The sequence below is a fragment of the Arvicanthis niloticus genome, chromosome 10, assembly GCF_011762505.2.
Source record: "Arvicanthis niloticus isolate mArvNil1 chromosome 10, mArvNil1.pat.X, whole genome shotgun sequence".
NCBI lineage: Eukaryota > Metazoa > Chordata > Mammalia > Rodentia > Muridae > Arvicanthis > Arvicanthis niloticus.
Window position 1 is genome coordinate 74,486,929 of NC_047667.1, and position 18,955 is coordinate 74,505,883.

At 37.7% G+C, this 18,955-nt stretch overlaps 1 protein-coding gene across 8 annotated transcripts in view; it reads left to right on the forward strand.

Annotated features, from left to right (window-relative positions):
* Window positions 1-18,955, forward strand: part of Pign (phosphatidylinositol glycan anchor biosynthesis class N) — a 118,847-nt gene that overhangs the window by 51,783 nt on the left and 48,109 nt on the right. For all 8 annotated transcript variants that reach the window (XR_013113041.1, XR_013113042.1, XR_013113043.1 and 5 more), the window contains 7 exons: window positions 589-728; window positions 3,043-3,142; window positions 3,229-3,321; window positions 4,467-4,558; window positions 7,458-7,566; window positions 10,150-10,258; window positions 12,755-12,857. Coding sequence is in view for 5 of the 8 variants with exons in the window: in XM_034513246.2 (XP_034369137.1) it covers window positions 589-728; window positions 3,043-3,142; window positions 3,229-3,321; window positions 4,467-4,558; window positions 7,458-7,566; window positions 10,150-10,258; window positions 12,755-12,857 (746 nt within the window). In the remaining 3 variants the exon portion in view is untranslated. The remainder of the gene's footprint in view (window positions 1-588; window positions 729-3,042; window positions 3,143-3,228; window positions 3,322-4,466; window positions 4,559-7,457; window positions 7,567-10,149; window positions 10,259-12,754; window positions 12,858-18,955) is intronic.

The window sequence follows — 18,955 nt, forward strand, 5'->3', positions numbered from 1 at the left end:
TAAAAAGTCCCCTTTTCCCAGTTGTGGGACTGTATATCCCTGACTTCTACCTGGCCCAGAGCATCAAGAAGTGTTGGTAGTCTGTGAAGCTGGCCCTGGTGACAGACGTGTAAGGAGTTCCTTATTCTGCAGGTGGTTGAGAAGGGTAGATATGACTGAAGGAACCAGCAGTGTCAAGGCAGTGGGAGAGGCGAGTGGGCAGCTTGGCAGGTTGGAGCCTTGACTAGGCAGAAACGGTTCCAAATAAAGAATGGTTTATTGCGTGGTAAATAGGCCCTTGTGAGCTACACACAGAAGACAGTCAAGATTTAATTTAAAAATTGTTTCTAAGAACTATGTTCAGAGGTCTGAATGAGTTATTTACAGACCAATTTTAGGACTCTTGCCAGTCTGCCGCTGAGAAGTGCCTAGTGACAGCTATCTTAGGATAGCCAGTTTCTTTCCTGATATGCTAGGACAATGACAGATTTTTCCATTTTGAAAGACATTTAATTAATTATCTAGTTGCAGAAATAATAAAAGAGATATTTTCCTTAAAAATTAATCAGAATGGGTTTGAATGTATTTGAATGTTCTGTTTCATTTCAGAAGCCTCACCATCTCCTGCCTTGTAGCTTCGTGGCTATTGGTGTTTTAGTAGCATGCTTCCTGACGATCCAAGCCTGCCCCTGGACTTACTATGTGTATTGCTTGCTGCCAGTGCCTATATGGTATGCAGTTCTAAGAGAGTAAGTAGCTTGCCTTTCTGCCTTATTTCTACTTCACTGGCAGTTAATCCTGTGTGTAAAATGCACTGGATTTTATAGCATAAGTCCTAAAAGATGGCTGTAATATTCTCAGATATCCCAAAACTCTCATTTCATTTACAACTGCATAATGCTGCATATTAAACATCCCTCTTGTGTTAGCTTTTTACTTCACTTGTACTGCATTGAGGGAGCAGTGGCCTGGTTTCTTTGAGTGTTTTTCAAACAAAAATCTAGAATAAAACAACATAATAAATATTACTGTGCTGTGTCATGACTACCTTACATCTTGTCTTTTAGTTTCTTCATGTTTTACAAGACTTACGTGTTTTTCCCCATATGCTTTACTTTTCCTTCCTTAGCCGTGAAATAAATTAAACTTTGTACTTACATCAAATCTATTCATGTGTACTGACAGGGACCCTCTGCTGCTCAGTACGCTGTGCTTTTGTCTTTAAGCACTTCTCAGCATAGTCTAAAAGTGGCTTCTTACTATTACAGTTAGCTGGAAAGCAAGACAGATTTCAAGTTGACTCCTGAGGCAGAGGCAGAGGCAGTAGGATCTGCATTTCTAGATCTAGGCTCTATCAGGAAGGGCTGCCTAAAAAACCAGACCGAAAACAAAACAAACAAAACATAGCATCTGGCTAGCATGTGTGTCTTGACACTACATATTTTTCTAATATTTGTTGATTCTAGCTTTGACTACTTCTACTTTCTAAAAATGTGGCTTAAAAATATCGAGATACTGAAATATAAGAAATAAAATATAGAAATGCTTCAAATACTTTAAATATGAAGAAGAAAGACACTAAGCAAACAACATACAGTGATTTCATTTCACCATCTGAAAGGAGTAAGGTTGTTGGTTTGCTTAGTTAGCTCACATGTTTTTCTGACATCATTTCTTTGGTTTCAGAATTCTCTTAAGTTTCCTAGCCAGTCTGTTGTACTGTACAATCTTCTGAAGATTAAATAGCCTAATCATTAAGATGGCGTATGTATTTTAAATTTAAGGAAGATGGGATTTTGCAAATATGTTTTATTGAGCCTTTTTGATAGATTGAATGGCAGATAAAACATTAAAAGTGAGTTTTTAAGCTGGTTATGTGGCTCCATAGGTCAACAGTCAAGGGCACTTGGGCCCCACGTAGTAAAAGGAATGAACAGATTCCTGCAGATTCTTCTCTGACCTCCACTGTGGCTACACATTGTGGAATGCACTTCCATACTTATTCACACAATAAATAAATATTAAGTATTTTAACCCAGTTTTTCTAGAATAAAAATTCTCCAAAATGACTTCATTTAATCTTTTGTGCGTCTTTGCTTATTCACAGTTGAATACAAAAGAAATACTCTTCTTGTGGTAATAACGTTTCTTGCCTAGGTAGCTACTTAACAATGTGATATAATTTTATTCTATAGCTATTGTTTTCAGTCAGAAAAAGGTCATAAACCACATGACACTGGCCTTTTACAATTACCTACTTAATGCTCTACAAATGCTAAAGATTTTTTTCTCTCGATGATGAAATGCAAAGCGTACTCAAGTATGTAATACATTTTTGGTGGTTATAAATTCTCAATTACAATTAGTGTACAATTAATGGCATCTTAAATTGGGTTTGGAAAAGGTTATTTGGCTCAGTTAAAAAGTGCAATTAACCTGGGAGTAGTGGTGTGTGTCTATAATCCTATCTCCTCAGGAGGCTAAGGCACAAAACCTGGCATTTTGAGGCTGCCCTGAATGACTACATAAAGGTTCCATGAAAAGGCTGGGATTTTAGCTTAGTGTCAGACTGATGTCTGGCATGTATAGAGCCTTAGGTTCAGTCCTCGGTACTGCAAATAAATAAAAGTCTAAGTTTAATTAAGACTTTGTTTACGAAGGCTTTGGGTGTAGCTCAGAGGTAGATATAAGGTTATTCCAATGAGTTGTAGTCGTTTTTTTTCAGTTTGTGTACATTCGGGTTCATTTTACTTTATTTTTGATTTATCTGTAGTGTATGTACCTTTGTTTAAACTAAGGTCATACAAAAATCATTTATTGTTATTTATAAAACTAAGCAAATGCTTATCATTATTTTCCCAAAATACAGATTCCCACAAATCAAAGTAAGCAAATCCATTAAGATAGATTGCTACCCTTTATCTTAAATTTTAAATAATTTACGCATTCATAAACATCTGGGGTTTGGAGCTTTGTGCAGTTTTAATTTGGCATTATATTGCTAATATTAGTATGGTATTGCAAATTATAAATAATCATTTTGTAAATGATCTCCTTAAACAGACATGAAGTTATTCAAGACCTGGTTGAATCACTACTGACTTTTCCTCTGAGGCATTTTGTTGCCTACTTGCTTGTCTTTACCTTGGGTATTGAAGTACTGGTAAGTACCTGAACAGGTGTCTTGTATTTTTATGCTTCTGGCATTAAGTGACCTTACTCTTCATTTTCTTTGCAATCTGTTGCCAGGTGCTCAGTTTCTTCTACCGATACATGTTGACAGCTGGACTGATTGTGTTTGCAGGTTGGCCATTTCTCACTCAGCTGTGGACCCGAGCAAAGGTATAAGTACTCATATTGGCAAAACAGACTAGTAATTACTTTGTGTTGATGTGTGTTTGGCTCAAAGAATTGTTTATCTTTAAGCAAAGTAGTGGAATGCATACTCACATAAAAGGCCTGGTTCTTTGAAAGGAAGGGCCGCCATCAACTTTTTGTCTCTCTGATTTATACACATATATACCTGTCAGAATGAGCAAGAGATATAGGAAGCCTATAAAGACAGAGCTGACTTGTTTGCAGTACTCGTGGAGTTTCTAGTCCCTGGGGAGGGAGAAGTCTCAGAGCAGCAGGTTGGCCTAGGGGTCCACACTCCAAGCTCTAGTCTGGGGAGTAGCCTCCTGTGCTTCGTGCTCCATCCACACAGCTCTTTCCTGGGAAAGTAGCCGTATGTAGATCCAATAGTATTTTAAAAGCCACAGGAAGTTGAGAAGGAATTTGATGAAGCACATGTATACAAATTTCAAAAGATAAAACAACCCCAAAAAGCTAGTAAATATGGTTCAAGGTATCCATATTTATGATGGTTGATTTTAACTGTGAGCTTGAAGGGATTTAAGAATCACTGTAGAGACAAGCCTCTGGGAAGATCTGTGAGGGATTTTCTAAATTAAATTAATCAAGGTGAAAAGTCCCTCCTAAACCACTGGGGCTATTTTTTTTTATTTTTATTTTTATTTTTTTTTAAGGAGAAAGCAAAAGTTGAGCAGCAACATTCATTCTCTGCTTCCTGACTGACACAGTGTCATGTCAGCTGCCTCAAGCTCTTGCTGGCTGTCAGGACCTGCTCCTCCCCACTACATCCCCCTCACTCCCCCCTTGCTCCCCTGTTCCCGCTCCCCGCTCTCCTCTCCCCTGCTCCCCCGCCTCCCCCTCCCCTGCTCCCCTGTTCCCCTGCTCCCCTGCTCCCTACCCACTGCCATGATTGACATAACTATCTGTGGAACTATAAAAAAAGACAAACCGTCCATCTTTAAGTTGCTTCCTGTCATACATTTTCTCATTACAAACGTAACTCATACAATATTAGTGTCCAAGTAAATTTAACACAGCTTTTCTTTCAGTTTCAGCTACGTAGTGTGTGAGATGCTAAAACCAGATTTCTATACCATATTTGTCTAAATACATTTTTTTTTTCTTGATTGTAGATCACCTGCCTGAGTTGGGCTTTCTTCTCTTTGCTTCTTGCAGTGTTCCCACTGATGCCTGTTGTGGGTAGAAAGCCAGACCTTTCTCTAGTGTACGTACAATACTGTTTGCCGTTTCAATAGAATTGATCCTCTCTTGACATTTAAAAACAATTCTCTGTTTCTCTCTTTCTCTCTTTCTCTCTGTCTGTCTCTTTCTCTCTGCTCTGTCTCTCTGATCTGTGTGTGTGTGTGTGTGTGTGTGTGTGTGTGTACGCACGCCATATGTATGTGGATATCCATAAAGGCCATGAGAGGACATGAGATCCCTTGGATCTGGGTTACGTATATATGGAAGTCATTTGAAATGGGTTCTGGAAGCTGGACTAAGACTGTGTGGTGGAGCAGAAAATGCTCTTGACTGCTGACCCATGTCTCCAGCCCCAACACTACATTAATCTTGGTTCTGAGCTTAGCGTTATGTGAATAAACTTGGAATACTAAATGTTAAATTACTAGTTATGATCTTAGCCTATCACCTCAGAGGCCTGGTCCCCTTGGAGATGCTACCAGACCTTCACAGGCAGTAAAATTGCACCAAGCAGTACCTTAAAACTCACCCCCACTCCTGGTTTAGATTTTCTTTATTTTGAATATTATAGAATCTGTAAAAATTTAGTTAAATTGTGAAAGTGTTCTGTGTTCAAATGTTCATTTTGAGTGTGTCCATAAAATATGCCACTGAAAAATGAAAGTCTGTCTTAATTGAATTAAAATTTTTCCATGAGGAAAAAAATCTTTATTTATTTTGAAAGTTTGTTTGCAGAACTAGGAATCAGCCCCAGGACTTTCTCCTTGTTAGGCAATATGTTTATGTTTAACCATTAAAATTATGTAAAAAAATTCTTTATTCTTTAATATATTCTCAGAGTTACTTGTACATTTCCCCTCAGTATGACCTAGACAAGTGTTTAAAATAATTAATTGCCTTTGCTTTTAAGTTGTCACATGTAACCGACTGACACTTTCCTCCCAACCATGACGGGTGTCTTTGTATGTGTGCATGTGTGTGTTTCCATCTTTGTGTGCTATGTCTGTGTGCTTGGCTAAGTTATCTCTGTTTCATCTCACTGTTGTTCTTTTCTCTTCTTTCTTTCTTTCTTTTTTTTTTTTTTTTTTTTTTTTTGGCAGAGTTTGTATACATAGCCCAGGCTGGCCTCAAACTTAGTGTCCTGCCTCAGCCTTCTGAGAACTGGGATTGTAGGCACATATACCAGTCCATACCTTTAAATCATATAGTTGCCTCTGCTGTTTACTTCTTAGTGCTCTGGGCATTTCTAAAAAGCATTTTACCTAATCTTTAATAGATGAGGGTATATCTTTTTTTTTTTTAACTGTAAGATTAACTGAATATTCTAAATGTCTGTTAACTTAAGAAATTCTTTACTTTGCTTGTTAGTTTTTCTGGCTTCTTACAACGGCAACAACAAAAACTAGATCAGGAATTGTCATAGGAACACAGTTAATAATCAGAGCCCAATAATTATATTAAATTATAAGATTATACCTCTAAGCTATACTTCAACATTATAGTATTACTAAGCCAAAATTTTGGAATTTTCATGAAGTATACATAGCATGTGAGAAACAAAATTCAAATACTTTATTTGTTGATTGATTGATGGATTGATTGATGATGCAGGCTATCCTGTGAGTTCTGGTATCTCTGTAAAGCCCTCTTTTACCTTTAATCAGTCTTCCCCATGCATGCAGTTCTGACATAGTTTGGGAGAAAATATATAAAAGGAGAATATATTGCATAAATGGTCTCTGTAGAAAATTGCCACTTGGATTTTCTATTAAAGACGGACTCAAAAAGCAAATAAACCTGCTAAAATGTGAAAAATAAAATTTATGCTTTTGGAAATTATGTTTTTTTCTATCTCAACTTGATTTAAATTTCTATTAATGTTAAATGCGTGTTGGTTTCCCATGATTATTTGCAATTTATCTTACTCTTAGTTCATAGAGAAAGTTCTGTGTTCATTTGATCTCTCGTAGCAGTTTCATCCTCCTGATTACAGAAACAGATGTATGAAACACTTAAGGATAAAATAAGAAGACAGAGAAGATCAGTGTATGGTGTGAGCCCAGTGTACTAAAGCAAAACAGTTGCCAATAAGTTAAAATGAAAGAGAAAAGGCAAAAATTGTTATTCTACATAGCTAGTTGTATGAGGTTTTTTTTTTTTTATAATACATCTTAAAGTGTTGGTGTTTGTTCTTATGACCTCAGAGATTATTTGAAGACTAGAAAAAATGAACATGTTCGTGGCATGTACCTAATCATGGATTTGCACTTTCTTATTTCTCTAACACTCATTTTTCCTTAGTTGTTTTATATTACTCAGATTTTTACGAAGACCTAAAATTCCTTGGTATTAGGTACCTATAACCTCAGTGACCATCTTGCTGACAGTCTAGAAAATGTATTTAGCCACTTCACCATAGTATACAGAATGACTTACACAGGGATGTGCTCCCCAACACTGTTGAGGCTATTTCCCCACTTTCCAGCCAGACCAGCTGAGGAGACACTGGTGTTTGTGATGGGAAGGAGCTGCTTGGCCTGAGGAGTGCTGTGTCCTTTGTATGAATCTCTTCTCTCAGTGAGAATCCCTGTGGCAGATGCTTCGTTTAGCTACCTTTTATATTCTCTGTATTTACCCAGCTCAGTTTAAGAGCCATGGCAGTTGATGAGTGAAAAAGAATGAATTAGACAAATAGGTATTAGTAAATATACTGAAAGAAATTATGGAATGTGGTTACAACTAGCTCTGCCATGTGCTTGCCCTGCTATTTCCCATCATTCTTCTGCCAGCTTTCCTACTTGATGATGATTAAACAAAATGCATGAGAGGTCTACATTTAAGTAAGCTGCCTCATGTTTTCATATGCTGTCTTTAGTATGCTTCTTTAGAAAAGTTTGAACGTGGATAATATTTTGAAACAGAATGGGTGCCGGATTGCTGGTTCTTCTGCTGTCGCTGGCTGTTCTAACAACTCTCGTAAAAAGAAAAACTAATTTGGTAAAGGAGGAACTGTTGGTACTCCTGTTACAGGTCAGTTAAAATTTTTCTACAGTATATCTTTCTAGCTGTATAATAAAATGCATCTTAGTGTTATACTCTGTTACATTCCTGTATTCTTGTCACTCAAGACTCAACAGAGAAGTAAGTTTTCTTTTGAAGATAGTACACAAAAGTATGTATAGAATAGCACGAGGTCAGCGAGAGTAACGAGTGATGTCAGGAAATTAGCGGTTAAGGAGGCCTTAGAACTTAGGGCAAATAGGAGACAAAGTGTCTGCTCTGCACAAGATTCTTGTTGTCCTCAGACGCATCCAGCTGCTTTGACATGGCAGCTCCTGCGAGGGCTGACATGAGGGCAGAAGTGATAGATGACCTAGGAGATAGGTTGCTGACTGTGGTGTTTTAAAGTTAGTTAGTGCCCAGCTATTCTGTCTACAGGATGTACAGTTTCCAGTAATTTAACTCCAGTTTGTTTCTTAATGTTATATAGCAAATATTTAATGAGTTTGTGAAAGTTATAGATTAAATAGTAATTATGTTTTACAAAATGATATCTTTTTATGTATTAGAATAGAAAGTACTCTTTCATTTTGTATATTTTTTCTTTTTTTTTTTTTCAGTTTTTAAGACAGGGTTTCTCTATGTAGCCCTGGCTGTCCAAGAACTCACTCTGTAGACCCAGCTAGCATCAAACTCAAGAGATCTGCTTGCCTCTGCTTCCCGAGTTCTGGGATTAAAAGTATAAGCCACCACTGCACCACTTAGAAAGCATTTTTTCAATAGGATAATAGTCCTCTTTAATTTTTATGTTTTCAACAATAGAATTTATCTTTTAAGATTTAAAAGTTTTTGTTTTTATTATAATTTTTCTTTATTCTTGAGAATTTCATTCTTAAAAACAATAAAATATATCCAATATCTCCACATTTACAGGTGATGCCTGGAGGGTAACCTCCCCCATCTATGCCAGAATATTCTCTGGCTTGCTCATGTGGGTAGCAGTGTGAGTTCATGTGTGCAGTAGCCATGGCCAGTCAAGCTGAGTAGTACTTCATTGTGTTACTTTTGGTCCATTCATCTGCCAGTAGTCGTACAGGTTAATTTTGTTATGACAGACAGCTAGTTAATCCCATTGTGAATAGAGTAGCAGTGAACATGGGTACACAAGTGTCTTTGTAGTAGAATATGAGGTACTTTGCGTGTTTACCCAGGAGAGATACAGCCAGGTCATATATCAGCTCTGTTTCTAGTTTTTGAGAAACTTACAGACTGATATCCAAAGTGTCTGCACTAGTTTACACTCTCATCAACATGAGTTCCCTTTTTACAACTTGCACACCAGCTCCCCCGCCCCTTTTGTATGGATAACCGTGTCTGGAGCTCTACCAAATCAATTGAGTTTTCTTAAAAAGTTCTCAGGACAAAACACTATAATTTATTTCCAAAGTAGTGTGAAATAAAAATATAAACATGCTTAAAAGATTCCGTAAGCTATGTTCATTCTTGGAGAGCAACAGTGAACTCCTAAGAGGAGAAGAATTATCTTTTGTAAACATCCTGTCGAGCTTTGGAACATATGCTTCAGTGTAAATAGCACACTGCCTTTCCTCTAAAACTGGGCTCGTTTTGACAGAATCCACCCACAGTAAAGAGAGCTTTGACAGGAACGTGTTTCTGATTCTCACTACAGAGAACAGAAGACTATCATGCTTAAATTCTTTCATGTTTGTTGGAAATGCCCCTGAGTATTACGTAACTCTATTACAAAGTTCTTTCCTGCACTATCTTAAGTAATTTGCATTCATTTCTGTGCTGCCTGACGTAGTTTATTGATCCCAAGGCATACATTTTCCCCTCATTTTGTCATCTCTAAATTGAGAACATGTCTTACAATAGCAAGGATCCCAGGACTGCATCGTGGCTTTATTCACAGAAAAGCTTGTGTCTTAATCTGTTCACCAAAAAAGACAAAATAAAGTAATCTTCAGGATTTGATAATGAGATCACTGATCTAAACTCCGAGAGCTTATTCTTTTGTAGTCAAACTTTAGCTCACTTCTTAAAATGGTAATTAATTTCACTATTGATTCTATACAGTTGGATAATATTTTTGGTTGTCAGCACAAAAGGAGACAACACATGAATGAGTAGAAGAGACTATATTGCAATAATTAGTTTTTTATGAAAACAGCCTTCAAGCTGACTCCTCTCATACAGAACTACAGTGAGCATTTATACTGCCTCAGTTCCCAGGGCCTGGTAGATATACAGATAGTACTGTGCAGAGCAGCAGGTGGGAAAGGCACTAGACTATACACTCCCTTCCGGACACATAACTTAAGAAACCTTCAACACTTGTTGAAGATCCTTCTAAAGGGAAGCTCTGGTGAGGCACTCCGAAGCACTCTTGATAGCACACATGCCTCACGGCGCCCTTAGGCAAGTCCCTGGCTTAGCATGGCAGTACTAACACGTAGCCTGGAGCACAAGAAGGCAGGCTGGCACCATTCCAGTATTTCAGCTTCATTCCAGTTTTCCTCAGTGCTGTCTAAGCATCTTGGTAGGATGTCACTTTCCCTGCCTCCCCTTTGCTAAGCTGGTTTGTGTTTTTAGATGCTGAGTACAGTACTCTCCATGTATGTTGTGTACAGCACCCACCACAGTCTGCTAAAGAAAGAAGGCCTGCCTCTTATGAATCAGATTGTGAGCTGGGCAACATTAGGTAAGTGGTCACTCAAAACAAATTGGAAAACTTGACCTCCAGTCACTTTTCTTAAATGTGATACCTTTATGTCTGTATTGTTGTGCAGAAAGAAATAGTTTTGATGAAGGAAATCTATTATTTCTATTTCTTTCTAGAATTTGACAAAGAAGAAGTGTAAGTCTTCTGAGCACACATAGATTAATAAGAATTACTTGATTTGATATTGGACTATGTACTGATGAACATCTAATAAAAATCTATTGAGTGATTCTAGAAACAAAATTTTATAAATATTCCATTCTGTATATGCACCACATATATTTAATTTTTCTGTCAATCTTTACATTTTCAGGTCTCACACAGATTAGCAAATGATTAAATTTTATGTTTCCCTTTCCAAAACCAACATTAACTAGATATTTCTCAGCATGATGCATATTTTATAAATCTACAAAGGTGTTTTCAATCATGTTTCTCTGTATGGCACCCTTATTTATGAATGTTATATTTGGGGATGGTGAAACAGCTCCATGGGTAAGTGCTTACTACTTTTTTAAAGGACACTGTTTGAGGTTCCAGCAGTCACATGGTAGTGAATGCCTCAGGAGTGAATACACAGGTAGGGAAGGAATAAAGTATTAAGGATTTAATACGAATAGAGTTATTTGTACTTTTTGCTCACAGTATTTCAAGTTCCTTTGCAGAGGCAGGATGATCTATCCAAGTTCAGACCAGCTAGGTCTACACACTGTCTCAAACAAAGCAAAAGAGAACAAACAAAAACAGTACTCTTGACCAGGAGTGACTGTGCATGCCTTTGATACTGGGGAGGCATGGACTGGTGTGTCTCTCAAGTTCAAGGTCAGCCTACTCTATTCTATATAGGGAGTTCCAGGCTAGCCAGGGATGCAGAGTGAGACCCTGTCTGAAAAGAGGAGGGAGGGGAGGACCATTGTTTGGTAAGCTAGAGCGTAGCCCGAGTCCTGTCATCATAGGTAGATGCACGTGTGCATGCTAGATAAGAATTCTTGCCCTGCCTGCAGTTGGGATATCCTGTGTAGTTTATTCATGCCTGTATGGATCACATTTTCATTTTGGAACGCTAGAGATGAAATTTACAGTTGGAATCAATCAATTTACATAAATGTTTCCCTGGCAGTACTTTAGATAAGAAATTACTTCCTTAGCATTGGTATGAGGCATGTAAGAACAACTTAGAGAAAGTTCAGTGTTTCCAAAAATCTACCCTCAGCACTGATGTGCCACGGTGTGGCTACAGACAGGCATATTTTGCTTAAATTCATAAGTGCCCAATTAAATAACATATTAAATATGTTTATGTCACTTAGAATGGAGGCTCTTAATTTCTCTTTAATACCTTATTATTACTTCAGACAAAAATAAAACCAAGATGAAATATTCAGTATTGAAAAATTAGTTTCATTTTATCTGGCTTTTGTTGGGGCTGTAGCTGGAGGATCCAACACTTGCCCAGTGTGCCTGAGGCCTTGAGTTTTGGAGAAAATAAAAAGAATCCACAAACAACAACCAAGAAACACATCTGACCTAACTTAAAATAAGAAACATTGTAAGTTATTTTTGCAGTTAGAACATGAATCAGATAATAGCATTATTGACCTACCTACACCTCAGCTAAGGCTTTACAAGTAAGACTTGGAGAGCTTTGGATCTTGAAGGAATTTATAGCTTTAATTAAAATCATCTGTATATTTAGCTTACTTTACAAGATACTGGTTACTTATAAAGATAACAGCTAATAGTATAGGTGAGATTACACTTAAAACTAAAGGCAAGTTTTCTTGAATGTCATCCTATTTAACATATGTATAAACTTCTTAGATGGATTAATAAACCTAGCAGTCCCCACAAAAGAAACAGTTTGTGAGTGAGTCAGCAGAGCTCCTCCCAGGTTTCCTACTCTGGTTAGGCAGTTGTGTACAGTTGCTCCCTGAAATAGACAACAAGGGTTTGTGTTTGCTATTGATGCCCCTTTTCATCACCTTGTCCAGCTTGAGGGAACTGGTTCTCTAGCTTCCTCAAGTGTAATGTCTACACTCTGACCTATGTGAAGTCATTCTCTTCTGCCTCGGATATATCAAATAACACAGTACAATTCCAGTTGTCAACTTCTCTGATAAAAGGCATAATGTGTTACTAGGGACTATGTTGTCTTTAAACTAGGTCATAAATGTCTGAGAAACAAGTTGCTGAATGTAAAATAATACATTTTATTTCATTAGAAAATGATAAATTATTCATTGAGGAGTTAATACTAGTATAGCGATTTAGTTTGAATAAAATTGAGAAAACGAGTTATTTAACCTATAATATAATTAAAACAAAGTGTAATTTTAGTTAAAAATGTTATTTTTCAGTTTTCTTACAGAAATCTCTGGCTTTTGTTAGAAACCACACAAATGCTAAGCTGCATACGTGGTGGTGGGTTGTCTGGGTCTGCAGAACTGATTCAGCACTGGGTTTGTTTTCTTCCAGCTTCTTCCCTGGTGACACCGCTCCTGAGCTCCACAGCCCTCTCCCAGCGACTGGCCAGTATACTTCTTTCCCTGATGTCGACCTACTTGCTCCTAAGCACAGGGTATAAACCTATTTCTAGTTTTTTTTTTTTTTTTTTTTTGAGAATTTTATAAGTAGTGTATTTCCATTATTTCTGTGCCTTCCTTCCCCACCCCATCTCCTCCTGTGTCCCCGCTCACTCTCAAGTTCCCACATATTGTGGCAGAATTTTAAGTCTTAAAGAGTTTTTAAGAAGGATTTTTGTTGTGGTTGCATTTTTAAATGCATTTTTCCATAGTGCTTGATCTCTGTTCCATTAAATAGCTGTGCAGCTAGAAATAAAACAAATTTACCTTCAGCACAGAACAGCATCATCACTTCCTATTGCACTTAGAAAATAAGTAACATTTATTCCAAAGCAAGAATTTAACAGACAAGTAAACAATTTCTAAAATAAATTACATATTCACAGCTTAACTCTTAGTTTAAAGCTTACCTCCATAACAGCTTTTATCATCTGAACTTAAAAGATTTGGACAGTCAGTCTGACCTTCCCTTTGTCATAACAATAGACTTCAGCTCTGGCACATGACATTCTTTCTCTTTCTAGTGACAGAGCTGTCTTGTGACACTGATGCTGTTGGGGTGTAAGTCACTGCTTTTCCAGTTATGATCTCATCTTTCTTGTTCATTATCGGTATTAGTAGTGTAGGGTTTTCTGTGTATAAAAGATCACAGTGTGCAGTGTGGTTTTTTTAGACTGTATGACTGGGAATACTATGAGAACTTGTTTACAGTCTTAATGACCTGTTAGTGCATGCAGGTGGATACATAAAGGAAGGCACAAGGACAGCGTATAAAGCTTGGGCAGTCCTTGATGGTTCTGAGCATAGGGAACTGTTGGGTGAGCAGCGCTGGCAGCAGACCTCAGGTAAAGCTGTTCCAGATCCCAAAGTGCACTTCTTGTCTGGGTGCTTCCCATTCCACGGAGCAAACAGATCAGGCTCACTCAGTCACCTCCCCACCTCCTAGTCCCTAATTGCAGACTGCACGTGTCCAAGTGACCATTCCAGGCTGCAGTGCGAAATAACACCACAGCAGTCCCTCTATACAAAGCAAGCAGAGTTGACCTTTTTAAAAATATGCCCATAGGTTAATTTAAAGCAGTGGGTCTCAACCTGTGGATTGAAATCCCTTTGGCGGGAAGGAGGGGCTTCACTGACTATTTTGTAGGGGTTGCATATCAGCTATCCTGCATATCAGATATTTACATTATTATTTATGGCATGAGCAAAATTACAGTTATGAAGTAGCAGCAAACATACTGGTATGGTTGGGGCTCACCATACTATGAGAGCTGTGTTAGAGGGTGGCAGCATCAGGAAGGTTGAGACCAGCTGCTGTAAAGCACGAGAAGTAGACAAGAACCAGTGTCCAGCGTAGAGCTCCAGCACGGCTTCTCAAGATAACACTCTAGCCAACTACACTAGGCCATTCAGAACAAGGACTTGGCACTTTTCTAAATATGGCTTGTTTGTGGCTTTGTTCCCCCCCAAAAAAAAATTATTTCTTTAATACATTTTAAAATGTGCTTTAACTTGAGCTGTAACTTGGGTTGAAACCTTGTCCAACATGTGCTAAACCTCAACACCACCAAAAGAAAAAGGCAAAAGTCTTCAAATACTTCAACTTGTTTATTATTATAGTAATATAAAATCTTGTTTTCATTTTTGTTCTTAAGTGCATTGCAATTAAGATAATTCTCTTAATAAAGGAAACTTGAGAATATTTCCAAAACAGTTCATTTATTGTTGATTAAAATTGAAATTCTCACCAGGCAGGTAGAGTTCTAGGCCAGCCTGGTCTACAGAGTGAGTTCCAGGACAGCCAGAGCTACACAGAGAAACCCTGTCTCGAAGGGGAAAAAAGAAAAAAGAGTATTAAAATTGAAATTCTCTGGGGCTAGACTGATGGCTCAGCAGTTAAGATTGCATGATACTGTGGCTGAGGACAAGACTTTGGTTCCCAGAATGCACACTGGAGGGCTCACAGTTGTTCTTCTCTCTGAGGGGTTTTCACTTTTCGTTTTAGAGTAGGATCTCACTGTGGAGAGCAGTAAACTCAGAGAGATCTGCCTGGCTCTGCATTAAGTGCTTGGATTAAAGGCATGTGCAATTAAAATAGAAAATTGAAATTTTCTTACCAAGTAGATTTAAAACAAAGAATCTGACATTGATTTGGCATGAACCCTGAAACATTACTTTGAAATTCAGTGATGGCAATTTTATAGTTTCCTGGTTGAGTGTGAAGGGAAGAATTCATGCTGTCCTCCCGGCCCCACCCCAACCCCAGACAAGCACACACTAAACTCACTGTGTAGTTCTAGTTGGCTTCAAACTCTCAGTTTCTCTTGCTTTGGGCTCCTGAGTGCTGACACTCCAGGCATGTCACCAAGCCCAGTTTGTCATTTGAATTTGAATTTTATTTAATTTTTTTTCCTTAGAATAAATGATAAACAGAACAGACAAAGTGAGTAGACACCAGTCCAACTTTTAGGTAAAACATGGGATCTTGATCCAAATGAGGCTTAGCCTAGAGTTCACCATGGTGCTGCCACAGGAGGCTTAGCCTAGAGTTCACCATGGTGCTACCACAGGAGGCTTAGCCTAGAGTTCACCATGGTGCTACCACAGGAGGCTTAGCCTAGAGTTCACCATGGTGCTGCCACAGGAGGCTTAGCCTAGAGTTCACCATGGTGCTACCACAGGTGGTTTTTCATTTAAATGATTTTACAAAGCTATTTAGGGTCCAAGGCCGGAGTCATGCGTTAGGAATCTTAGCTGTTTTCACCGAGTAATAGAGAGACATTCTGTAAAGCTTTTCCCAATGGATCTTAACATCCTCAGGGACATAGACTAAAGCCCTCGTAGACAGATCCAAAGTGGAATAGACGCTAGAGCCCCTCTCACAAAGGTCCCCACACATCCTGGTTTGGGTTTCTGTTTTTGTTTTTGTTTTTTTTTTCATTCTCCATGACTGACATATGTGGGGGACACAGCTATGAGCATATGACAAGAACATGATGAAAACGTGCCTCAGTGTCCTTAATAAAGACGCCGTGTGCTGTGCCTGTGTGCTTTAAGTCTTGACGTATCTGAGAGCCTAGGTGTTCTTCTTCAAGAGTGAGAAACATGACTTGAAACTCATTATGTTTTCCACATTACTGATAAAATTTTAGAATAAACAATTATGTTATATTAGCTTCCCTCAAAATAAAATAGTCTATGTAAGAAATTAGAAGCTAAAATCCTGTCATTTCATACTTAAAGGTTTGCTTGAGAAAATAAATTTTTTAGAGTAAGTGTGGTAATTTTCTACCAATCACATAATAATGTTTTGACCCTTTTCAGGTTTAAATGAATGCATACTAGATTTTTAAGATGTAGTTGTAAGCACTAAGGAGGCTGAGGCGGGAATTGTGAATTTGAGACTAGCCAGCACTCTATCGTAGGAACCAGTCTTTAAAAACCAGAGGCTTGTTATCTTAGATTCTCTTTTTGTTGTTGTGATAAATTACTCTGACAAAAGCAGTTTAAGGAAAGTTGGTTTATTCTGGAATACAGTTCCAGGGTATGGTCCATCCCAGTAGGGAAGTCAAGGTGTTGGGAGCTTGCAGCGGCTGGTCCCAGGCATCCGTAGTGCCCAGTAGATAGTCATGACTACATGCTGGTGCTTGTTTTCTTCTGTGCTCTGTGCAGGTCTCCCACAGAGAGCTGGACTGCCTACAGTGACGAGATCAAGACAGTCCCCCATGGGCATGCTCACAGGCCCATCTCTCAGCTGATTCTAGGTTTTATCAAGTTGACAATGAAGACATAGGATTACACAGGGAACATGGAGTCTTCTCTATAATGTACAGCGGCCTGGCTTCAATTCTTGGCACTGCAAAAATTCAATTAATAATAAAAAAGAATAAAATATAAATCTTAGAAATAGATCTGGGTTGGAAATAAAGAGCATAAGAAGAAAAGAAAGAAGAGTTTAAATTTGATTATAGGTTTAAAAAAAAGTAATTCTTAATATGCAGGAATTTATCCTGTAACTTACCTTGGAGACAAGTATTAAAATCGTGTTTCCAGTTAATTTAATGGTCTTCAGAGACTCTCAAACAGATTATCATAATGACATCAAATCAAAACCAAGAAAGTTCCTGACTAAAATCAGAATATTACTGCTGAATATGACCATACCAGTGCGAGCATTAAGAGACATCATTCAATATCAGAATCTGTATTTAGCTTTGAAAACGGGTCTTGAACAATGTGGTCTGTTCACTTAGGTTAGTAATTTCCTTGGTTTCTTACCCTTATTCCTTATAAAACTTAACAAACTGTGTAGTTCATCACTGTTTCAGACAAAATAAAGGTTTCTCTGGATAATTTGGTGAATATTCAGATGTAAGAGATTCTTTAAATAAATACAGCTTTATTATATTACAGAAACAGAGTAATAGTAATCTTAAATTCTAACAGTGCATCTTTGATTTAATGAAAGATTCATTAGTAATCAGCCCTGAATTAATGTTATACAAATGAAAGCTATTATAATTCTTGAAAATAGTTTGTCTACTAAGTTGTTAAATATTTCCCTTTGAAATTTTGTTTACATTATCCCTTTGCTTAACAAAATATAATACAGATCCAAATGCCTTTTCAGCACATTTCAGTGTGTCCAAGGCCAAACCAGCTGATTGCAACTCAGAGTGAAGTATTTCATTACATTCTCTTCAATTCCACAGTAACAGTTTATTGATCTTTCCTTACTAGTTTAGATTTGCAGACTGTATGAAATATTGTCTTAAGAGATAAAGTCTCTTAGAAGGACTGTTTCTACCTGATCTTGTCTCATTTTAGAAAAGGTCCATATCTCTGTTTGAAATACTGAGAGGTATTTTATGGTTGTGTGTTATTAGAAAGTATGACTTTCTTTTTCTTTCTTTCTTTCTTTTTTTTTTTTTTTTTGGCTATTATGTTTTTATTTTTTTTATTTTATTTTATATTTTATTTACATTTAAGATGCCATCCCTTATAAGTTTGGTAATGCTCAATCAGAAGCATAACCCAATACCCAACCTAGATATAAAAACTATCTTTGACTGGTGGAGACATGTGAACATCTGCCTCCATGCCCCCCTCTCTCTCTCTCATCACCTAGCTTCTCCTCTTCTTCATCTTCTCTCCTTGTTCCATCTCTTCCTCTCAGTACTCCTTCCCACTTAGCTCCTCCTACATATCACTCTTCCTGTTAAAGTAGAACTTTTCTCTCAAAATACAATTAGAGCATACTTATTCCTAATTGTACCAGTGAGGTACAAGATAGTCCTAATACCCAGTCCATCATTCTGTTGACTAACCAGAACCTCTGTCATCTCTTCTAACTAAAACACTTACTATTGATCCTGGCTTTTTTGGCTTTAGAATGAGTGTCAGCTGAAAACCATCTGCTCAGATCTTTTCTCTCAAAGTAAATAGCCAGGATTGGCTATGAGACTATAGGTCTTCAACCCCATCAGAAATCCAGAATGACTGAGTTAACTGAAGTTATGGGAAGCACTAAACATAGCTTCTAAAACTTAGCCAATTTATAGAGACCGCTGAACACCTGAAAAGCCCCTATACTACTGAACGTTGGAGCATCAAATCTTCAGCCTTCTGGCCCAGAATCATCTGACAGACCTTAGTGATGCAGGATTAGTAAGGGCTGATTACTCTGTCTAGGCAGATATAATCAGTCGACTATTCTGCATGTGTGCCCTTTTCTGGACAGTAATTTGTCTGTAGATGGAGAGAGGCAATTCTTGCCTAGTGGTTGTCACCACACAACTGGAGTAACTCCAAGGATGCTCAGTTTCTTCTTAGAATCCACGACAGGAAACTGTCAGGAGCAGACAGGTCTCTAATCAAAATGAACATTAATATATAAATATTTGTAGCATCAGTTCTATGGACTTCTGATGTTTTGAAAACCAACTATCCATGTAAGGTAACCTGGACTGTTGTCTGTTCACTCCTCTCAGCTATTTCTAAATAAGATATGGAAAACACCCTAACAATAAACTCAAAACCATGAATTTGCTATAGTCCCTTAACTTATAGGTTAACCGTCCCAAATCAGATAAAA